We start from the raw sequence: 18,523 nt of genomic DNA on the forward strand, positions 1-18,523 counted from the left end.
TCAGGGAATCACCTGAGCAGGGATACCTGTGTTAGCTAGGTTGATAGAAACCCAGATATGGCAGCCACCTGTGTCTGCATGTGGGGATAGGGGAGAGCTCAACAATGGAGCAAAGGAATCTGCCAGCACTTATGTCTGGGAAAAAGCTGCCTATCCAGCCCTAGCCCTGAATCCTGACAATTCACTTTCTCCCCGTATGTGCCTGGTGCTTTTCAATCAGCTGCCCAGTTCTGGAGCCCAGAGCAAGGTAGTCTATCAGTGACTAAGTCCGCACACAGGCTCTTTAAAAGGAACACCTAGGACTCCAGTAGCCCTCCGTCTCAACCACAATCTGCTGGTTTTACAGCCAGAGGTTGTGGGGACTTCTCTTTATGGCACTGGAACACTGGCTGGGGAGCCCAATGTAGGGCTGGGACATCTTGCTCCTCTGTAAGGATTTCTGCAGCCGAGATATCCCTCCTGATTCTCAGCTGCTGGATGCAGTTGTGGGACCAGCCTGTTTCACACATTCATCCCTCTTCTGGTCTACAGATGACCTCTTCTTTATGTCGTTAGTTGTAGGACTTTTGTTTAGCCAGACCTCAGGTGACTCCCAATGATGGTTGTTCTGTAGTTGTACTTTTGACGTGGTCACGAGAGGAGGCGAGCACAGCATCTACCTGCTACACCATCTTGACCGGAAGTCAACACTAGCATATTTTTAAGATGCCTGTTTGTTATAATGCTAAGGTATTATACCAAGATATATAAAATATCAAGCAGATCAGTGCAGAAATTGTTTCTCATATTTTTGTTCATCATATTTTCAGAAAATAAGAATTACTTTGTGTTTTTAATAAGACCTGCTATAAAATTCTAAGTAAAACCTTTGCTTTCAGTTAAACCAGTATTTAGTATATAATTCCTTATTTGGAAATAAATTCGTAAAAATAATTTAGCTTATCCAGTCATGTGCTGCTTAACCAGGGAATGGGAGGAGTTGGGATATATTCTGAGAAATGTGTCGTTAGGCAATTTTGTTGTGTGAACATCATAGAGTGCACTTACACAAACCTAGGTAGTATAGACTACTACTGTAATTTTATGTGCTAGTCTTTTATACCACTTTTATACCTGCATCACCACACACATGTAAGGCGTTGCACTGCAAAATTACGATGGCTACTACATCACTAGATGATAGGACTATTTAAGCTCCATTATAATCTTATGGAACCACCATTGTATAGGCGGTCCTTTGTCAACTGAACCATTGTTATGCTGTGCTTGACTGTAAATCTGTATCACATAACCCTGGAGTAATTGATTTTTGAGGAACTTTCCAGTGTCAAAGTGTTTTTCTGATGTAGGGTCAGTAAGCCTACATTATTCTGAACAAATATCTAGTTTATTTCCAAACACCTCAGGAATGTTGAATTTTACAACACTACTTTATTACCTATTCAATATTTGACAATTTTCAGCTAAAGAAGTTTGTTCTTTATGTCCAATTGTCAGTTTAAAGCTATTTTGTCCTATAAAAAGGAACTGGACCAGATGTACTATGTAAATACCCATCTGTTAAAAAAAACAACTTCCTCCTCATTGTACGTTTTTAGTTTTTTTATATCAGGACTGTATTTTTATTTTTCAGGACCTTGTAATTTCAAAGACTTTATTTTATCCATAGAAAGTAGTTCAGAAACATTGAATGCTTATATTTGCTCTTAATATTGATTTTGAAAAACAATCTGTTAAGTACACTGCTGCAAACTCAGTGTTTTGTTCAGTTATAACTATTAATGAATAAACACCTATAAAATAAAGTATTGACTCACCCTGCTTTTGAGTATATTTGGACATTCACCTTTAGTGGAATGTTAAGCCAACCAACAGGCATTTTTAAAGTATAAACTACATACTCTCAGATAAACTGGTAAGAAGAGAAATCGTTCTCCTTATTTTCCAATTTCTTGAAAATAAAGTTCAAAAGTAGCATCTGGTATGGGTTGAGATAGAGCTAACCTTTGACCATACTGTTAAAGAAATGACTTAATGTCAGTGTTCTAGTTTTGTCTCATATAAGACAGTCTGTTAATTCATCATGAGAATGATATGCCCTCAAACATATATTTCTTACTAAAGAAGTTACTACCACAGCCACATTGCTTCCTTAAATTGCTGACTGATCAGGAATTCCATTAAACTAAAAGGTATTCTAAAGTGCATGTAGCATTTGTAATCGCTCATTCTCTTTTCTAATACGCCCTCTTTCCATCTTGTTTTATTTAAACTATCTTCCTCTCGTCTCTTCTTTTGCCTTCTACTCTTTCGTCTTTCTCATAGATTTTCTTCCCAATTCTTCGTTTACTTCAAAATTATTTCGCTTTATTGTTTGAGGTGACTGCCAGAAAAAGTACATAAATAAGTAACTTTAGTTTATATTACATACAAAATGACTTTTATAACATGAAATTGCTGCAGGTTATAGACCTCTGGATATTAATAGTAATGTTTTTTGAAATGAGTGGAGTAAAAATATGTCTGAATATTAGATACTTGGCCAAAAGATTATCATCAGTTATTTTTATATTGACATTATTTTAAAACCTTGATCACCATGATTTTCTACCAGATTTGCCAAAAAGGTCCATTTAAAAAATACTAATTTATTTGCCAGTAGATAATGATAGACATATTGGATTAAATTATGCTGGTTCAGAAATTGAATCTAGTGCAGCTCATTCATAATAGTGATGGTGCATTAAGTGTAGTATAATTTGTCCTGCAGGCTTCCCACGAGAAGGAACTGTTTTTACCTGATTGTAGACCTGGCACCTGGCCCACTCTCTGGGTGATCTCCCAAGTGTGAACTTTCCCCACCCTCCACTCCTTCCTTTCCTTCCTGGAGGTGGTTGATAGAGTGGATTACTCTGATAATTATACAGGCTGTGTCAGTTGCACACATGATTTGCATAACTGTGCTATGCTGATTTCACCCTTCAAATCCTGATACTGATGCCCATGGTGCCTTCTCTGTATGCTTTGCAATAAACACTGAAGGGATTAGTATCTTCATTCCTGACTCTTAAAACATACACTTGAGACCCTGCTCATTGAAATTTGATTATGAGGGAAAAGCCACTTTCAGTCAGATCAGCTGATAAGATAATCCATGAGATCTCCACCCAGTAGTACACCTTTTTTTTTTTCTAGACACATAATCTTTATATACTTTGCCCTATATGTTCCTTATAAAAGAAATTTAAATTTTTAAATAACATATATGATAGCATATTTTAAATGGAATATTTTCAAATAGCAGTAGTCAAGCTTCTTTAAATTCCAGACACTTATTTCTAGAAAGAATAATTAAAGAGAAATTTTTTTTTCTATAATACATATTCATCTGATGTAGGTCTTCATTTTGGTACAAAAACATTTATTAGATGAGTTTACTGCTGGAAGATTTCCTCTTTTTTTCTTTTTTTTTTTTTTTTTCCAATTTTTGGTAGTTCTAAAGAAATAGGCAACAATCGTGGATCTGTTTCTCATTCTTCTCAGTCTTCTGTAGACACTGTCTTCATTCCCAAGTTTACTCTCACAGTTTTGCACCTTACGTGGATGTTGATGTGGACAGTCTGAACTTGTGGCCATTTCACATTTCCTCTTTCACATTGCTGAGTCGGCAGGCTTGGCATGTTTGGAACATCATGGCAGAAGTGGAAGGGCGGCCTGCCAACCTCATTATTCACTCAGTGTCCAGAAGGGCACATCACACTGTTTTTTGTTTTTGTTTTTTTAGGCTAACCCTCACCCATTCCTTTTATTTTCTTACTTGATCTTCATTTGCGAGTCAAGGATACCTGTTAATCCACAGGCTGTACTATATTGCCAAATCTTGTAAGAAAACTCTCAAATGTAAGAAAACCATACAAATAAAAACCAATATATCATTTATTATAAGCATGTAAAATATATATAGAATATAATTGAATTTTAAGGTATCATAAATCATCTATCAGAGTGGTATCCCTTTACATTATACAGAAATACGATGATAATAATGATACAGATAAGAATAAAAAGATCCTAAATTTAGCATCTCGAAATAAGAGATCTTATTATATTCTCTTTTGCATCTGCACCTCCTATACTGCATTGATTGAATGAGTGAATGAATCTGGATGCTTTCAGTTGAACATTTTTGCATTTTTACTAGAAAGTTAGTTTTTTAAGATTAGTAGAGGTCAATGGTGGTTATATGTATTTTCTAACAGATGATAAATGTCAATTCATTAGAAAACAAAAGTTAATAGCTAATATTTAATAGTCTCTCATGTTGTGACAAGCACTATTTTAAGGCCCATAATTTACAGATAAGGAAAGCCAAATTTACATAGAAATGCTACTTACCATCTCCCTACTCTGTAGTTTTAAATATTATATGTACAGTCCCAATTGTAAAGTTTTATCTTATTAAGGTTATTATCCTTTTACCTTATTTTTTATATTTTGCCAACATTATTTGGATTAGATTTTAAACACACATACACACACGCAAAAGTGCTCAGCATAATAAAACTAAAGAACTGAATCATGCTCAAATAAACAAAAGTGATCCATAATGCTTGAGGACATAGAGAAATTTAGAATAAAATACACCTAAGAATAGTATAAATTATCTTTGCGAGAGTACTTTTTAAAAATTATTCTCTGATATAGCAAAAATCTTCCCAGTATAACTACATATGTGTATTTTATACAACTTCCAAATACTCTGGAAAAGCTGGGACATAAACTCTGCCTGACTCCAGAGCCTGTGCCCTCAGTCACCATACTCCTGCTTTCCTGTTTTCCAGACAGCAACCAGAATGTCATTTAAAAACCCAATTTAAATTATGTAATTTCTCTATTTAAAATCTTTTAATGACTTCACATTGCTCTTATAATAAAATCAAACTGCTTATCATGGCCAATGGAAGTTCTGCCTACTTCTATCCGATCGTACTCCACTCTACCCTCACTCTGTATTCCCTGCCACCCCTAGGTTCTTTCATTCCTGCTCTTGGGATTTTGCACTGATGATCCGGGAAGTCTCTGCCTTCACCCTTTCCTTAGTTCTTGGCACGCTTGTCTCATTATCCTTCAGATATTTGCTTTAAATGTCATTTTCTTGGAGATAGTGGCCTTCTATAAGCACCCTTCCTAAAGCATCATCCTAGTTACTCTCTATCCTCCTGTCTCTATCTTTAAGTCTTGTAAAGCTTGATTCAGAATCTGTGGTTATCTTGGCTTTTTGTTCACACATATATTGCCTGTCTCTCTCCACCCCAGCCCTTCTAATGTAAGCTCTGTGAGATCATGGACCTCCTCTGTCTTATTTATTAAAGTGTCCCTAGCTCCTGTGGCACATGATAAAAAATATTTGTTGATTAATTGAATGAGGAGGGTCATATGGTATAATGTACATTTTTTTGTTTTGTTTTGTTTTTGTTTTTGTTTTAATCCATAATAGGAAAGGGAAGAAAAACACTGAACCATTATAATTTCTGTAGGGTCAGCTAATGCAAATTTTTCAAGTTTGTGAATCACAGAAATAAATAATACCTTTAGATATTTTTTACTTGTGAAACTAAATGTAGCCCAAGAGTTCTGTTTTTACTGAATAATGTATATAGTACACATGGGTGATGACCTCTTCCAGTTAAAAATCCTTGGTACCATGTGAAGAAGCCTGAAAAAGCTCTAATAATGAAATTACATTTATTCATTCAACACATATTTCTTAAGTTTCTACATGCTAGGCATTATTCTAGGTACTTGAGATACAGCAGTGAAGAAAAAAATATCTTGCCCTGTGGAGCTTACATTCTAATAAAGGGAGATAGGCAATCAACAGAAAACATAATAAATAAGTAAACTGATAGTATGTTAGAAGGTGATGAATGCTAATGGTGGGGAAGTGATGCCATTTATTGAGCACTTACTGTGTTTAAGTACCTTGTTAAGTTTGCCATATACATTTTTTTTTTTTTTTACATAAATGCTATGAGTTAGGTACAACTATTTACTCATTTAACTTAACCTAGGGTTCACGCACAGCAAGTGTGAAACTATCTTATGGATACATATAGACACACACACAAATTCCTTATTCTATATAAATAGCCATAAATTAAAGTAAGTTATCTGCTTCCATATTAATTAGACCTCTTTAATATCCAGATTTCTTGCTTACTTGGGTTATTATAACATTTGAAAGCCTCGCTTACTTACCTGAGTTATTATAATATTGGAAATTTAGATAAGAAAAATTGTTTGAAGAATAGAAATCATGTCAAAAAAGGAAAATTTATGTAATCAGATTATTAATTTATTCTGTATGCCTCAAAGTTTTTACTTGGCTTTCAACTTACTTTTTATTCCCTATGATAAATGTTTTGTACATTTGTAATAGTGAAACAGTTTCGAATACATCAGTTTGTCTTGTGTCTTAAATTTCTACTTCACAGTATCCTTGCTGCATTATAACTCTTTGCATCTCTATAATGTCTGTGGCTCCTTTTCTAAAATTCATCAATCAATCAATCAAATTAATTTGAAAATTAATATTACATTATAAAACAAATGGAAATATATGAATAGTTAAGTAACACTGGCTAATGTCTATTTTGTGTAAGGTTATTCATAGCACCTAAAGGTGCTCAAAAAGTATGTTAAATGAATTAATAAAGGAATTATATGTCCTTACTCAACACTTGGCAAATCCTATAAAAGAACAATGAAGTTTATTAATGCCAGTAGTGTGTGCCTATTTTATTATCATCGTGCGGTATTCCTCAAAGTAAGTCCACAGAAAAAATATTTACTTGAGAAAGTAATAATTGTTTAAATACATCTGCATTCAAAATAATTTTGAGGAAACATTGGGTTAAACAGGTTTTGTTTGTTTGCTTGTTATAAAGTTTAAGCATCCAAAAGAACCTTAGATATGCTAGCATACATTTTGAATCTCTATGAAATCCACCTGAAATGTACTGGCTCAAAGATTTGTTTGAACATTTAACATTTCCCCCTCCCCAAATACCATTGGAAAACCCTGCCTCTAGAGATAAAAGTTCTTTTACTGTAATAATTTTTGATAGACACCTAATTATACTGTAATCATTTATTATAACAGAGGTTCTCTTTGCAATATAGCTCACTTTTCAGGTAGGGATATGTTTCCTTTCTAAAATATTCTTTCCCATTTAACCATTTTATAGAAGAAACCAGACGAACCTGGAGTTATTAAGACTCCTAAAAGTTTAGAAAAAAATAGATTTGAATATTTCTCAAAAATTCAGTATCAGAAAGAATTTTAAAACTTAGAACAGTTAAATAGATCACAAAGGGTAAAATTACCACCATTTTTAACCACATGAAAATTAAAAACTTCTAAACTTCAAAAAGCATAACTATTTATAAGAAATAAGTCAAAGGAGTATTGGCATTAATAGATAAGCAATTGAACGAATTGATGAGAAAGAGAACAGCAATAAGAATATAATTGATAAATAGCTAAAGGTATTGAAAAGTAATTTGAAAGGATGCAAATGGCTAATAATTTTTTTTTGTTCAGTGTTCAGTTTCAGTAGTGCAAATTAAAAAGAAATACAAATTACGTTATATTGCCTAGCACATAGATTCCCAAACTCTCTTGATTCACAGTGCGTGCACTAGTGTCTCAGTAGTTTTTTCCATTGTGACTTTAGGTCCAATAGAAATACCTCACAGTTTCATTTATGAAGTGGTCAGGTCCAAATAACTTAAGTATTTCTGTCCTAATAACTTTAGAGCCATTTGAAAAAATAATACACATGAGTTGAAAAAGAAAACAATGTTTTCATTTCATTTTTAGTCAGGCACAATTACTACTGGGATTGTACACCTTCTTGGGCACTGTACAGCTTCCCAGACCTTAGAGTCGATTGGACACCACCACTCTCGTTTTCCGTTCCACACTTATTTTCAGATAGTACTTGCTTTGTGTTGCAGCAACCGCTGAAACCTAGCTTCACAAAGAGATGACATCATTTAAAGAAATGTAATATGATATAGGTTTGAAGCTGTGAGCAAGTAGTTTGGAGGGTATCTGAAGGGTGTTGAATTATTATTATTTCCTTCAAACATTTAAAATATCCCGTGCTAATCTCACTTTAAAATATCCTTCCTAAGAGTTTGCTTCAGTGCCCCCAAAGTGCCTTGCGGCAATTTGAGGATCACAGGCCAGCACATTAGTGGAGAATTTATTATTTTAATGAGAGTACTTGTTGACATTATGGTGAAAAGGCTTTCTCATAGACTAATAGTGTGAATATGAATTGGCAAAAACTTTTCTGAGGCAGCAGTATAACAATAGGGATCAAGAACATTAAAATTGTTTATATAGAGATTTCATGCAATAAAATAGACTACTAGTTCTACACTAGACAAATTATAACTTATGGGTACTAAAAACAAACAAAAAAATGTCAATTGCATATTTCAGTGGTCATATTTGTTCAGATTAATTTATAATTCTGTAAACAATTGCCAAGTAAAATCAGATATCAAGTTCCCAGTTTTTGCATAAGTATATAAAGTGAGTGCATTTAATTTTATTAAAGGAAAATAAATATGATATATGCATGATACTCTGTTGATTTTATATGCTATGACAAGTGGTAAATATATTTTCTGTATATAGATGTTTTTCTTTGCATGTTTCTATATGTGTAAACACATCTATATAAAGAATAAAACATTTGCCGCATGTATTAGTGCTATTGTAATTTGTTTTGTAGGTTTCACTAGGATAACTCTTTAAGTGACATATTTCAAGAAAATGTAAGACTTGGTTTTGCTGTTTATCTTCATAACACCTTATAAATTTATGGTAAACATTCCTACTTCAAAATTCCTTATGGGTATTTGACTTGTTTTTAATTCTGAGTAGGTATGTGGGGTTCTTAAGAATACAGGGGCAGGTATTTATTTTGAATTCCTCATAATGACAGATGGAGAAAATATTAGTAAATGCTAGCAGTTTTTTTTAACTTAATAGTTTTCAGGATTATCAAATTACTATGTCTTCAATTTGTAACTTATTGCTTAGGTCAGTAATATGTATCTATATTATTGACTGATTATGCTGATATTTTGTGTGTGTGTGAGTGTGTGTGTTGTGTGTGTGTGTGTGGTACGATGTGTCAAAGAAGAGACTATATGTTAACTTTTGAGATAGTTGGGAGCACTGTCCCAGTTATCTTCTGTGTCTTAGAATACTTAGTATTGTATCTTCTTAGAATTATACTTTTAAGAAACTTTATTTTGGTTACTTGAATTGTATTGGTAATGAAATTAGTGTAACTTTCTTGGTATTTAATCCAATAAAAATATGACTTTTGCTTCTAATCATGATGAGGTATTTGGGACCAGATTTACCCTCCTGCCTTGAACAACTAGAACGCCAGAGAAAATATATTAAATGACTTTTAGACATTCAACAATAGCCACTATAGGACTGTGATCCCTGAGAGAAGAAAAACAAAGATGATGAGTCCTATGATTACCCCAGCTTACTTCCTGGGAGCAGTTCTCAGGCCACAGCTCAGGAACAGCAGAACCAAACAGAACCAGGCAGTGGTTAGAGTGTGGAAGGCAGAGTATCAGACAGGAAGAAGCTGCACAGACAAAGCTCTGGAGTTTTGCAGGGGGCCCCTCGACTCTTTGGCTAAATAGTGATGTTCTTATGTATATGAGGAAACCATCTGAAGCTGGGAAAGGAAACACCAGAAAGCACAAGATCAAACAATTCCTGGAGCTTATGCAGAGATGGGACAGTTCATTCTCACCAGGCAATGTGGAAAGATTCTGTAATATGTAGGGCATTAAGTAAAGTCCTCAGATGACTATCATCTTAGTACTGGGGCTAAACTAGCTGTTAGATTGAAGCATGCTCTGAATCTGTCTTAAAGCATAAGAGCAAATATCAAACGAATCAAACTGATTCCAAGAAATGTAACGGCATCAGAACAAGTCAACCACACTTTAAAGAAATGCAACAAAAGTTAGAACCCACTAATGTAAAATTTCCAATTTCCACCATCAAAAAAATTAACAGATATGCAAAAGAGGTGGAAAATATTACCCATAATCAGTAGAAAAATCAATCAATAAAAACAGACCCAGAAATGACGAAATGGTAGAAATAGCAAAGTTGATAAAACAGTTATTGTAAATATACTCCATATGTTTAAGAATGTAAAGGAAAACATGAACATGAGGAGAATAGAAGTGGTAATTGAAGGGAAATGTATATAGCATTAAGTGCTTATATTAGAAAAATAAATCTCTAAGTAAGCTCCCTTCTTAAGAAATTACAAAAGAGTATGTGTAAAGTAAGGAAATAATAATAAATGCAGAAATCGGTGAAAGATAGAAAAATAATCCTGAAAAATCAGTGAAATTAAAGACTGATTCTAGGAAAAGATCAATATAATGTATAAACCAGTAGCTAAACTCAATACTAAGAGAACATTCAATTTACCAACATCAGAAATGAAAGTGGGACATCACTAAAACTCATATAACCATTGAAAGTATAATACAGGAATATTCTGAACAAGTTTATGTCAATAAATTTGAGCTGATGAAATAAACAAATTCATTGAAACATAAAAATTACCGAAGCTCACTTAAGAAGAAATACTCTGAATAGCTTTATATTTATTCCAAGAATTGAAATTACAGTTAAAGAAAAAAAGCCTTCCCAGAAAGAAAACTCCAGATGGCTTCCCCTATAAATTATGTCAAACATTTAAGGAAGAAATAATTTAAGGAAACGTTTAAGGAAGAAATTCTTCCAGAGAATAGAAATGGGGGTAACACTTTCTAGCAAATTATATGAGTTCAGCATTACCCCAATACCAAAACCAAAGACATTACAATAAAAGAAAACTAGCAATTTCCCTCATAAACATAGATGCAAAAATTCTTAACAAAACTTTAGCAAGTAGAATCCAGAAATATGTAAAAAAAAAAAAAAAAAAAAAGGATAACATATGACCAAATTGGGTTTATCTCAATTCAAAGTAGATTAAATATTGGAAAAAATCAATGATTTAGTTTTCCGTATTAAGACTAGAAAATAAAGATTATATAATTATCTTCACAAGTACAGAAAAGCATTATATGATTCAGTATTTATTCATGATAAAAATTCACAGCAATAGAAAGGAACATCTTTGACATGATAAAGGCCATCCTTGGAAAAACTTTCAGCTAGCATCGTACTAATAATAAATAAAATGAAACTTCACACTTAAGAGAGGGAACAAGGGAAGAATGTCTGCTCTCTCCACTTATTAAATTCGACATCATACTGGAAGTCTTGTCAAAGCAGTATGGCAACAGAAAGAAATGAAAGACATACAAATAGGAAGAGAATAAGTAAAGCTATATTTAATTTTAGTTGATATGATCATCTATGTAGAAAATACCAAGGAAAAAAAAAAACAAAATAAAAATAAAAATAATGATTTTATTAAGATCGTAAGATTCAAGGTCAATATGAAGAAAACAAGTGTTTTTCTACATGCTAGCCATGGACAATTGGAAACGAATTTAGAAAGCAGTGCCATTTATTCATCCAAATATATATGAAATACCTAGAGATACATTTAATACTACATAAAATACTTATAGATAAATTGAAGTAATTGTGTGCAAAAAAATTATAAAACATTGCCGATAGAAATTTTAAAAAATGTAAGTAAATGGAGTAATAATAGCATGATCATGGTTTAAATGATTCAGTACTATTAAGATGTTAATTCTCCTGAATTTGAGCCTATTGGTTCAATGCAATCCCAATTAAAATTCTAGCAGCCATTTTTGTAGAAATTGACAAACTGATTTTAAACATATTTTGGAAATACAAAAGTCCTAAAATAGCCAAAATAATTTTGAAAAAGTGAAGTTGGATGACTTACATTACCTGATTGGAAGACTAACTAAATTAGTAAGACCTACTCTTTCAGAGTTTTTTCTTTTTTAGACATTTATCTAATTATGAAGTGATTCCCCCCGATTACTCTAGCACCCATCTGGCACTATACACAACCATTACAATAATATTGACTCTATACCCAGTGCTATACCCTAAATCTCGTAACTGTTTTGTAACTACTAATTTGTACTCTTCATCCCTTTACCTTTTTCACCCAGCCCCCTACCCCCCTCAACTTACCTCCCCTCTGGCAATTGTCAGTTTGTTCTCTGTATCCGTCACTCTGTTTTTGTTTAGTTTGTTCATTTCTTTTGGTTTAAGGATAGACATAGAGATTAATAGAATGGAATAGAGAGTCCAGCAATATACCCACAAATATATGATCAATTAACTTTCAACAAAGGCAGTGAGATAATTTAAGGAGTGAAGATAGTTTCCACAAATTGAGCTATAACAACTGGATATCCACCTTTAAAATAGAATGATATAGGCTTTACCTTATACCACATAGAGAAATTAAGTTGAAATGAGTCATAGACCCAAATGTAAGACTTAAAAAGAACTTCTGGAAGAAAACAAAAAATATTATTGTGACATTTGGTGAGTCAAAGATCTCTTTCACAGAACACAAAAAATACAAAGCATAGAAGAAAATATTGATAAATTGGACTTATTCAAAATTTAAAATTTTGCTCTTCAACAAAAACTCAAAAATAAAGCAAGACACAATCATAGAAAATATTTTCAAAGCATATATCTGGATGAAAGTCTCGTATCCAGAATAAGTAGTCTTGTGATTCAGTAATAAAATTCCAGACAATACAGTAAAAAGAATAGGCATAAGGTTTGAACAGATATTTCACCAAAAAAAATATGTGAATGTCAAAAGATTAGTCTCATAAGATATTAGGAAAACACAAAATCACCATGAGATACTAAATCACCATGAGATACAAAATCACCACATACTACTAGAATGGGTAAAGTGATCAAAAAAAGATTGACAATGCCGTTTTGGCATGGATGTGGAACAATGGTACCTCTCATATATTGCTCATGGAAATAAATGCACAGTGATACAGCCATTTTGGAAAACAGTTAAGCAGTTTCTTATAAAGTTAATCAGATACATATCATATAACCCAGCAATCCCATTTCCAGGTATTGAAAACAAAGACTTAGCTGCAAATATTCATAGAAGCTTTATTCCTAATAGCCATAAACTAGAAACAACCCAAACTAGTGAATGGATAAACAAATTGTGGTATATTTATACAATGAAATACTGCTCAGCAATGAAAAGTAATCAACTGCCAACACATACAACAACAGCATGGCTGAATCTCAGAATCATCATGCTGAGTGAAAGAAACCAGACAAAAGACTCCATAGTGAATGATTGAGTTCATATGAAATGCTAAAAAAAAGGCAAAACTGTAGTGACAGAAGCAGATCAGTGGTTGCCACAGGCCTGGTATCAGGAAGGGAATTGGTGCAAAGGAGCAAGAGAGAATTTTTAAGGGTGATGGAAATCTATATTTTAGTTATGGTGGTAGTTACACAACTATATACGTCCAAACTCCTTGAAAACAACACTTGAAGTGGGTTGCTTTTATTTTATTTAAACTAAACTTCAATAAAGCCAATTTTAAAATAGATATGTTGAATTTTAGATTTCAGAGGAATCTAATGGCAATACTCAGAAGGTGTCTGAAAGTATGAGTTTCAAGAGCAAATATATATTGAGTATCTCCTACATTTAATAACTACCATAAGCACTATCAATTCAAAATTGAGTAAAACATGACCTCTGTCCATATGACAGGGTTCGTTATTTGGATTAGGGAAATAGATATCAAATGGATCATTACAATGCAATTATCATAAGTAATAGATCAACAGAATATGAAGAGTTCTGTCAGAGCACAGATGAAAAAAATGTGACTTTGAGTCCACCAAGGTCATTTTAAAAAGGTTTAAATGACAAGTAGGAGCTTGCAAATGGGAAATTATTTGGACGTTCCATTGAAACGAGTGCTTTCATCTAGAGGGAGAAGAGGGGACTACTGCACTGAGAACACAATCTGAAGATACATATATATTTGCCAGGGAGGAAGAGGTTGAGAAGCTAGTGAGAGGGGAAACAGCATCTGACTCCAGAGCTAAGACCAAAGATTTATGACACATGAAAGTGTGATAATGACCAAGAAATTGGGAAGATTTAGAATTGATTAAAGTCCACTGGATTTTGTGATTCAGAGTAATCGGAGGGATCACTTCGTATAATTTATGAAGTGATCTGAATCACAAATCAAAAATGTTTTGTGATTAAAAACATTTAAAAAAATGTTTCGGTAATATCAGAATGAAGGTGTTTCAGATAGTGAGAATATATTTTATAATATTTATGTATTTCATATATCTATAAAAGTGAAAATAGCAAAAAATCTGGTTGCTTTTGAATATCTGTGATATACATATTAACTCACATGGTTTATAAGTATTATACAGATAAATGCATATATGGAGAATAAATATAAACAATATTTTCATGAACTTCAAGAAATATCAAAGAAATGGCAAGAAATATTCTTGTTGCGATAGTAGAGCCATTAGATTTGGCAGAGATTATTGCTATTTGAAAAAATTTTCAAAAGACTAGTAAGGGCATGATCTAGACTTCGAAGGAGCTAAGTACGTGAGAGCAAATAGAAAGAGATGACAGCAGTTCCCGGAAATTCTGAAATACTGCCCCTCCTCCACCTTACCCCTACCCCCCATTATCTGACTAACGTCTACTTTTTCTTCAGTTATCAGCCTAAATGTTCCTACCTGAGACAGACCTTTCTGTTCAACCTTCTCGAACTAAATTAGGTCCCCTATGTTATACTAGCTAGCACAACATTCTTTTGCTCTGCAGAATCGACTACAATTTGTAATACCTCCCATGTATATTTTATTAAATGTCTCGTGGTCCTCAGCAGACTGTCATTTACATGAAGATAGGCACCATGAGAATCTTTCTTCACTTTGCAGTCCAGCCTCATCAGTGTTGATACATAGGAAGCTTTTAATAAACATGTATTAAATGAGAGAGGTAAAGGAAAAAGGTGTAGCATTTCCAGAGCAAATTTCATGGAGATAAAATAGTTATGAGATGTCAAAGTTCAACATGTCACCCAGTATTTAGATTGCTGGAGTGGGATGCAGATGAATATTTAGGAAAATTAGGGAGTTATACTTTTAGAAAAATTTACTCAAACTCCTTGGACTCACCAAGAACAAGGAAGAGATGAAGAGGAAAGGGTGATTTTTAAAAACAGCTGAAGTAATACAGATGGGATAGACTTCAAAAATAAGGGGAGTAAAAAAACGAGTTTTGAAAGCAGTAAAAAATATACTGTCTTTTCTTTTTTGTCACGTAAGTTGGGAGTTTATAGAGGGTTGTGAGCCCAGGGGAGTAGAAGGGAACTACGTTTTAATTGAGATGAGAAGGTATCAAGTTTGCCTATATAAGTAAAAGAAAGAACATATAGGAGATTATATTCACGGTAAAACAGTTATCATAGGATGCAATGCAACAGGACTAATAAATGGGAAGTTGGAGACAGAACTAGTTTATAGTGGTATATTAATTACAATGTATGTGCTTAATAAGTATTAATTAGTTAATAGATTTGTTCAATGCAAATTCCTCACTTATTTCAAGAGAAACAGCACTAAAGAACCCCAAATTGAGTAGTGGTTATAGCAAACAAAGGCTTTTTATAATGTATAGTCTCATGACTTGAAATGCAATTCATGTAAATATATTTATATTATTATACTATATTTTGACTAAAAGTATTTTCTAATGCTCTTAAACAGTGACACAAATTCTTCACAATATATGCACAGCTGCTTGTTTTCAGCTTCTCAGAAATTCTGGGTTCTGAATAATAGAAGTTACTTTGCCTAGTATTTTAAGAAATGACTAATGCCTTAGATAGCTTTTGTTTACTTAAGACAGTTTACGAAAAAATCATAAGAACTTATTATGTTATATGTGCAGTTTAAATACACTCTAAAGGTTTTGTGTTTTTTTTTCCAAAAATCACTAGAGTGAAACTTTTATGTTGCTGTGAATACCTTGCCTTATTACAGTATTTTAGTCTCACTTTATGACCAGTGTCACGGAGTGGGCTTGTAAGGTGACTGCAGTCAGGGATGCTGTCTTTGGCCATGAAAAAGAATTGCCTACTTGTCTTCTGGGCAAAACAAAATGATTGCTGTGGGAGTCCAGTGAGAGCCGTTGACTTGATTCACACTGTGCTTTACTACTGAGGGCGTTGGCACAGACCACCTGGTGTCTTATGTTTTTCTTGTTACTATTCAAAACCAAGAATCGAAGAGCTCTGTGATATCCTTCTGAATGGTTATACATTAAAACATGCTTCTTTCCATAAATGTGTTTTTGTTCCTTTTATAAAGTTTTTTTGTTTTCTTTTGTTTGTTTGTTTAAATGTGAGCGTCACAGTGTTTTACCAGGTATACTGCAATATGGCTCTTTAGCTATTAGGAAATAATTTATTTCCCGAATGTGAAATGTATTGGAAAATATTACTATTATTGTATAACTGAATATGTTAGGGCTTCGGTGGTATTGTTAATAGTCCTGACTCAAAGCACCTAGTAGATTAATTCTTGGTAATATAAGAACGGCACAGATGTGGGAGAATGCACTTAACTGCTACAAAGTTTTGCATGTGTGAATAGTTATTACCAAGGTGGAAAGAAAAAAGAAACTTTGCTTTTATCTGTACTTTTTTCTCATCACTTGAATTCTTTTTTAGTATTCTTGGTACCTATGAATAATCTTTTCATTAAACAATGACATTTCGAGTTGTTGCATTTTGGTTTTCTTCAGTAAGATTCTCCTTATCCCCCGCCCCCCTAAAAAAATAAATAAAAAATATTTCTCATTATGTATCTAGGGCACTCTTGATTAGTCTTTTGAATGAGTCAAAGCTGAGAGAACTGTGTACGAGTAAATGTTAGTGTTAAGAGTCAGATAATTTGAAAATTGATCATCTTGGATACAGTCAGAGCATGAATTTGATTCAGTATTTCCCCTCTCACCAAAGGTACACTCTGCCTTATCTTCTTTCTGTCTTTTAGTCTTGGTGATTTATTATCTAAATCCCAGTGTGGAGGAGGAAGAGATTTAAGTCTGAAAAGCGTATAAATGCTTCCTCAAAAGTTATCTGTTAATTTTGCTTTGGCTGGGACTGACAGCACACTAATTTTGAATTCTCTTCACAGTGGGTAAACCTCACAAGTGCAACTACTGTGGACGAAGCTACAAGCAGCGCAGTTCACTGGAGGAGCACAAGGAACGCTGCCACAACTATCTCCAGAATGTCAGCTTGGAGGCTGCTGGGCAGGTCATGAGTCACCATGGTGGGTAGAAATGGCATTCACAATTTTCATTCCCTTCTCTACTGCTTTTGTAGTTTTTTATGGGTTAAATAGTTCTCTTTAGCCTTCAGCATGAAGATAAAATCTTACTTTGTTTAGAAACAATTTTAGATCACGTTAATTTTGTATGGGATTATCTTCTTAAGTATTTGAAATGAGTTGAGCTTTGGGACACTTCGCAAACAAGCTATATTGAGTTTTTGTGATACTCTCTAATTATTTCTCATAACGTGTTTGAATTGACAGTAATGGCAGCCAACCCGAATAAACCAAAAGAAGGTACTATTTACTCTTCTCTTTCATTGGTTGCACCAAAAAGTTAGAGATGGTTCTCATAAGTCTATAGGTTTCCTAAATGATTTAATTGGTTATTGGTGTATTTTCATTTCTCTTAGGTAAATAATCAGTGATATAATTGGAAATTTCTCCAAACTGTCATGTGATTTATCTTGGAAATTACGGATTTTGCTTTCTACAAGTGTGGAGAACCATCTAGACCAAAATAGGCATCTCTTCCCTTCACAAAAGTCAAAACCCAAGCAAAACATCCTTTCTCCACAATACCCAGTAGCAGATAGGAAGGCAGTCTCTAAGGTTTATCTGTCACCAATCCTCTAGGATTGAAAAATTAATGTTAGCAAATCAGTCTTCAAAAGGAAAGCAATTAATAATTTCAATGCTTTAGATTTGAAGTCATCTGTCTTGTCCTATTATATTTTTATGCTGGTAGATTTTATTATTCATAGAAGCTCGTACAAAAATCTTAACTTACTGGTGCATTTATATCTTTCCTATAAAAAAGACTTGGCCAATATTTAATAATAGAATTGAGGAATGCCAAAGGCACTTTTAAAATATACTTATTTAGTGATTTATAGACAGCTCGAAGATTATTTCTGGGGTTGTTGTTTGTTTTATATAGTGCATACTGTGCAACTGTGTTTATTGGACAGCTAGTGAGTATATGTTGTTGAGAAATTTTTTTAAATATTAAAATACTTTGTCATCCTAAATAATTAAAACATTTCTTTCTATTGAGGATATTTTATATAA

General features: G+C 33.2%; 1 protein-coding gene across 13 annotated transcripts in view; it reads left to right on the plus strand.

Annotated features, from left to right (window-relative positions):
• Positions 1 to 18,523, plus strand: part of IKZF2 (IKAROS family zinc finger 2) — a 151,704-nt gene that overhangs the window by 116,940 nt on the left and 16,241 nt on the right. For all 13 annotated transcript variants that reach the window (XM_011358654.2, XM_023529789.1, XM_023529790.1 and 10 more), the window contains one exon: positions 17,315 to 17,452. In XM_011358654.2, the coding sequence (XP_011356956.1) occupies positions 17,315 to 17,452 (138 nt within the window). The remainder of the gene's footprint in view (positions 1 to 17,314; positions 17,453 to 18,523) is intronic.

Source organism: Pteropus vampyrus, unplaced genomic scaffold (assembly GCF_000151845.1).
Source record: "Pteropus vampyrus isolate Shadow unplaced genomic scaffold, Pvam_2.0 Scaffold42, whole genome shotgun sequence".
Lineage (NCBI taxonomy): Eukaryota > Metazoa > Chordata > Mammalia > Chiroptera > Pteropodidae > Pteropus > Pteropus vampyrus.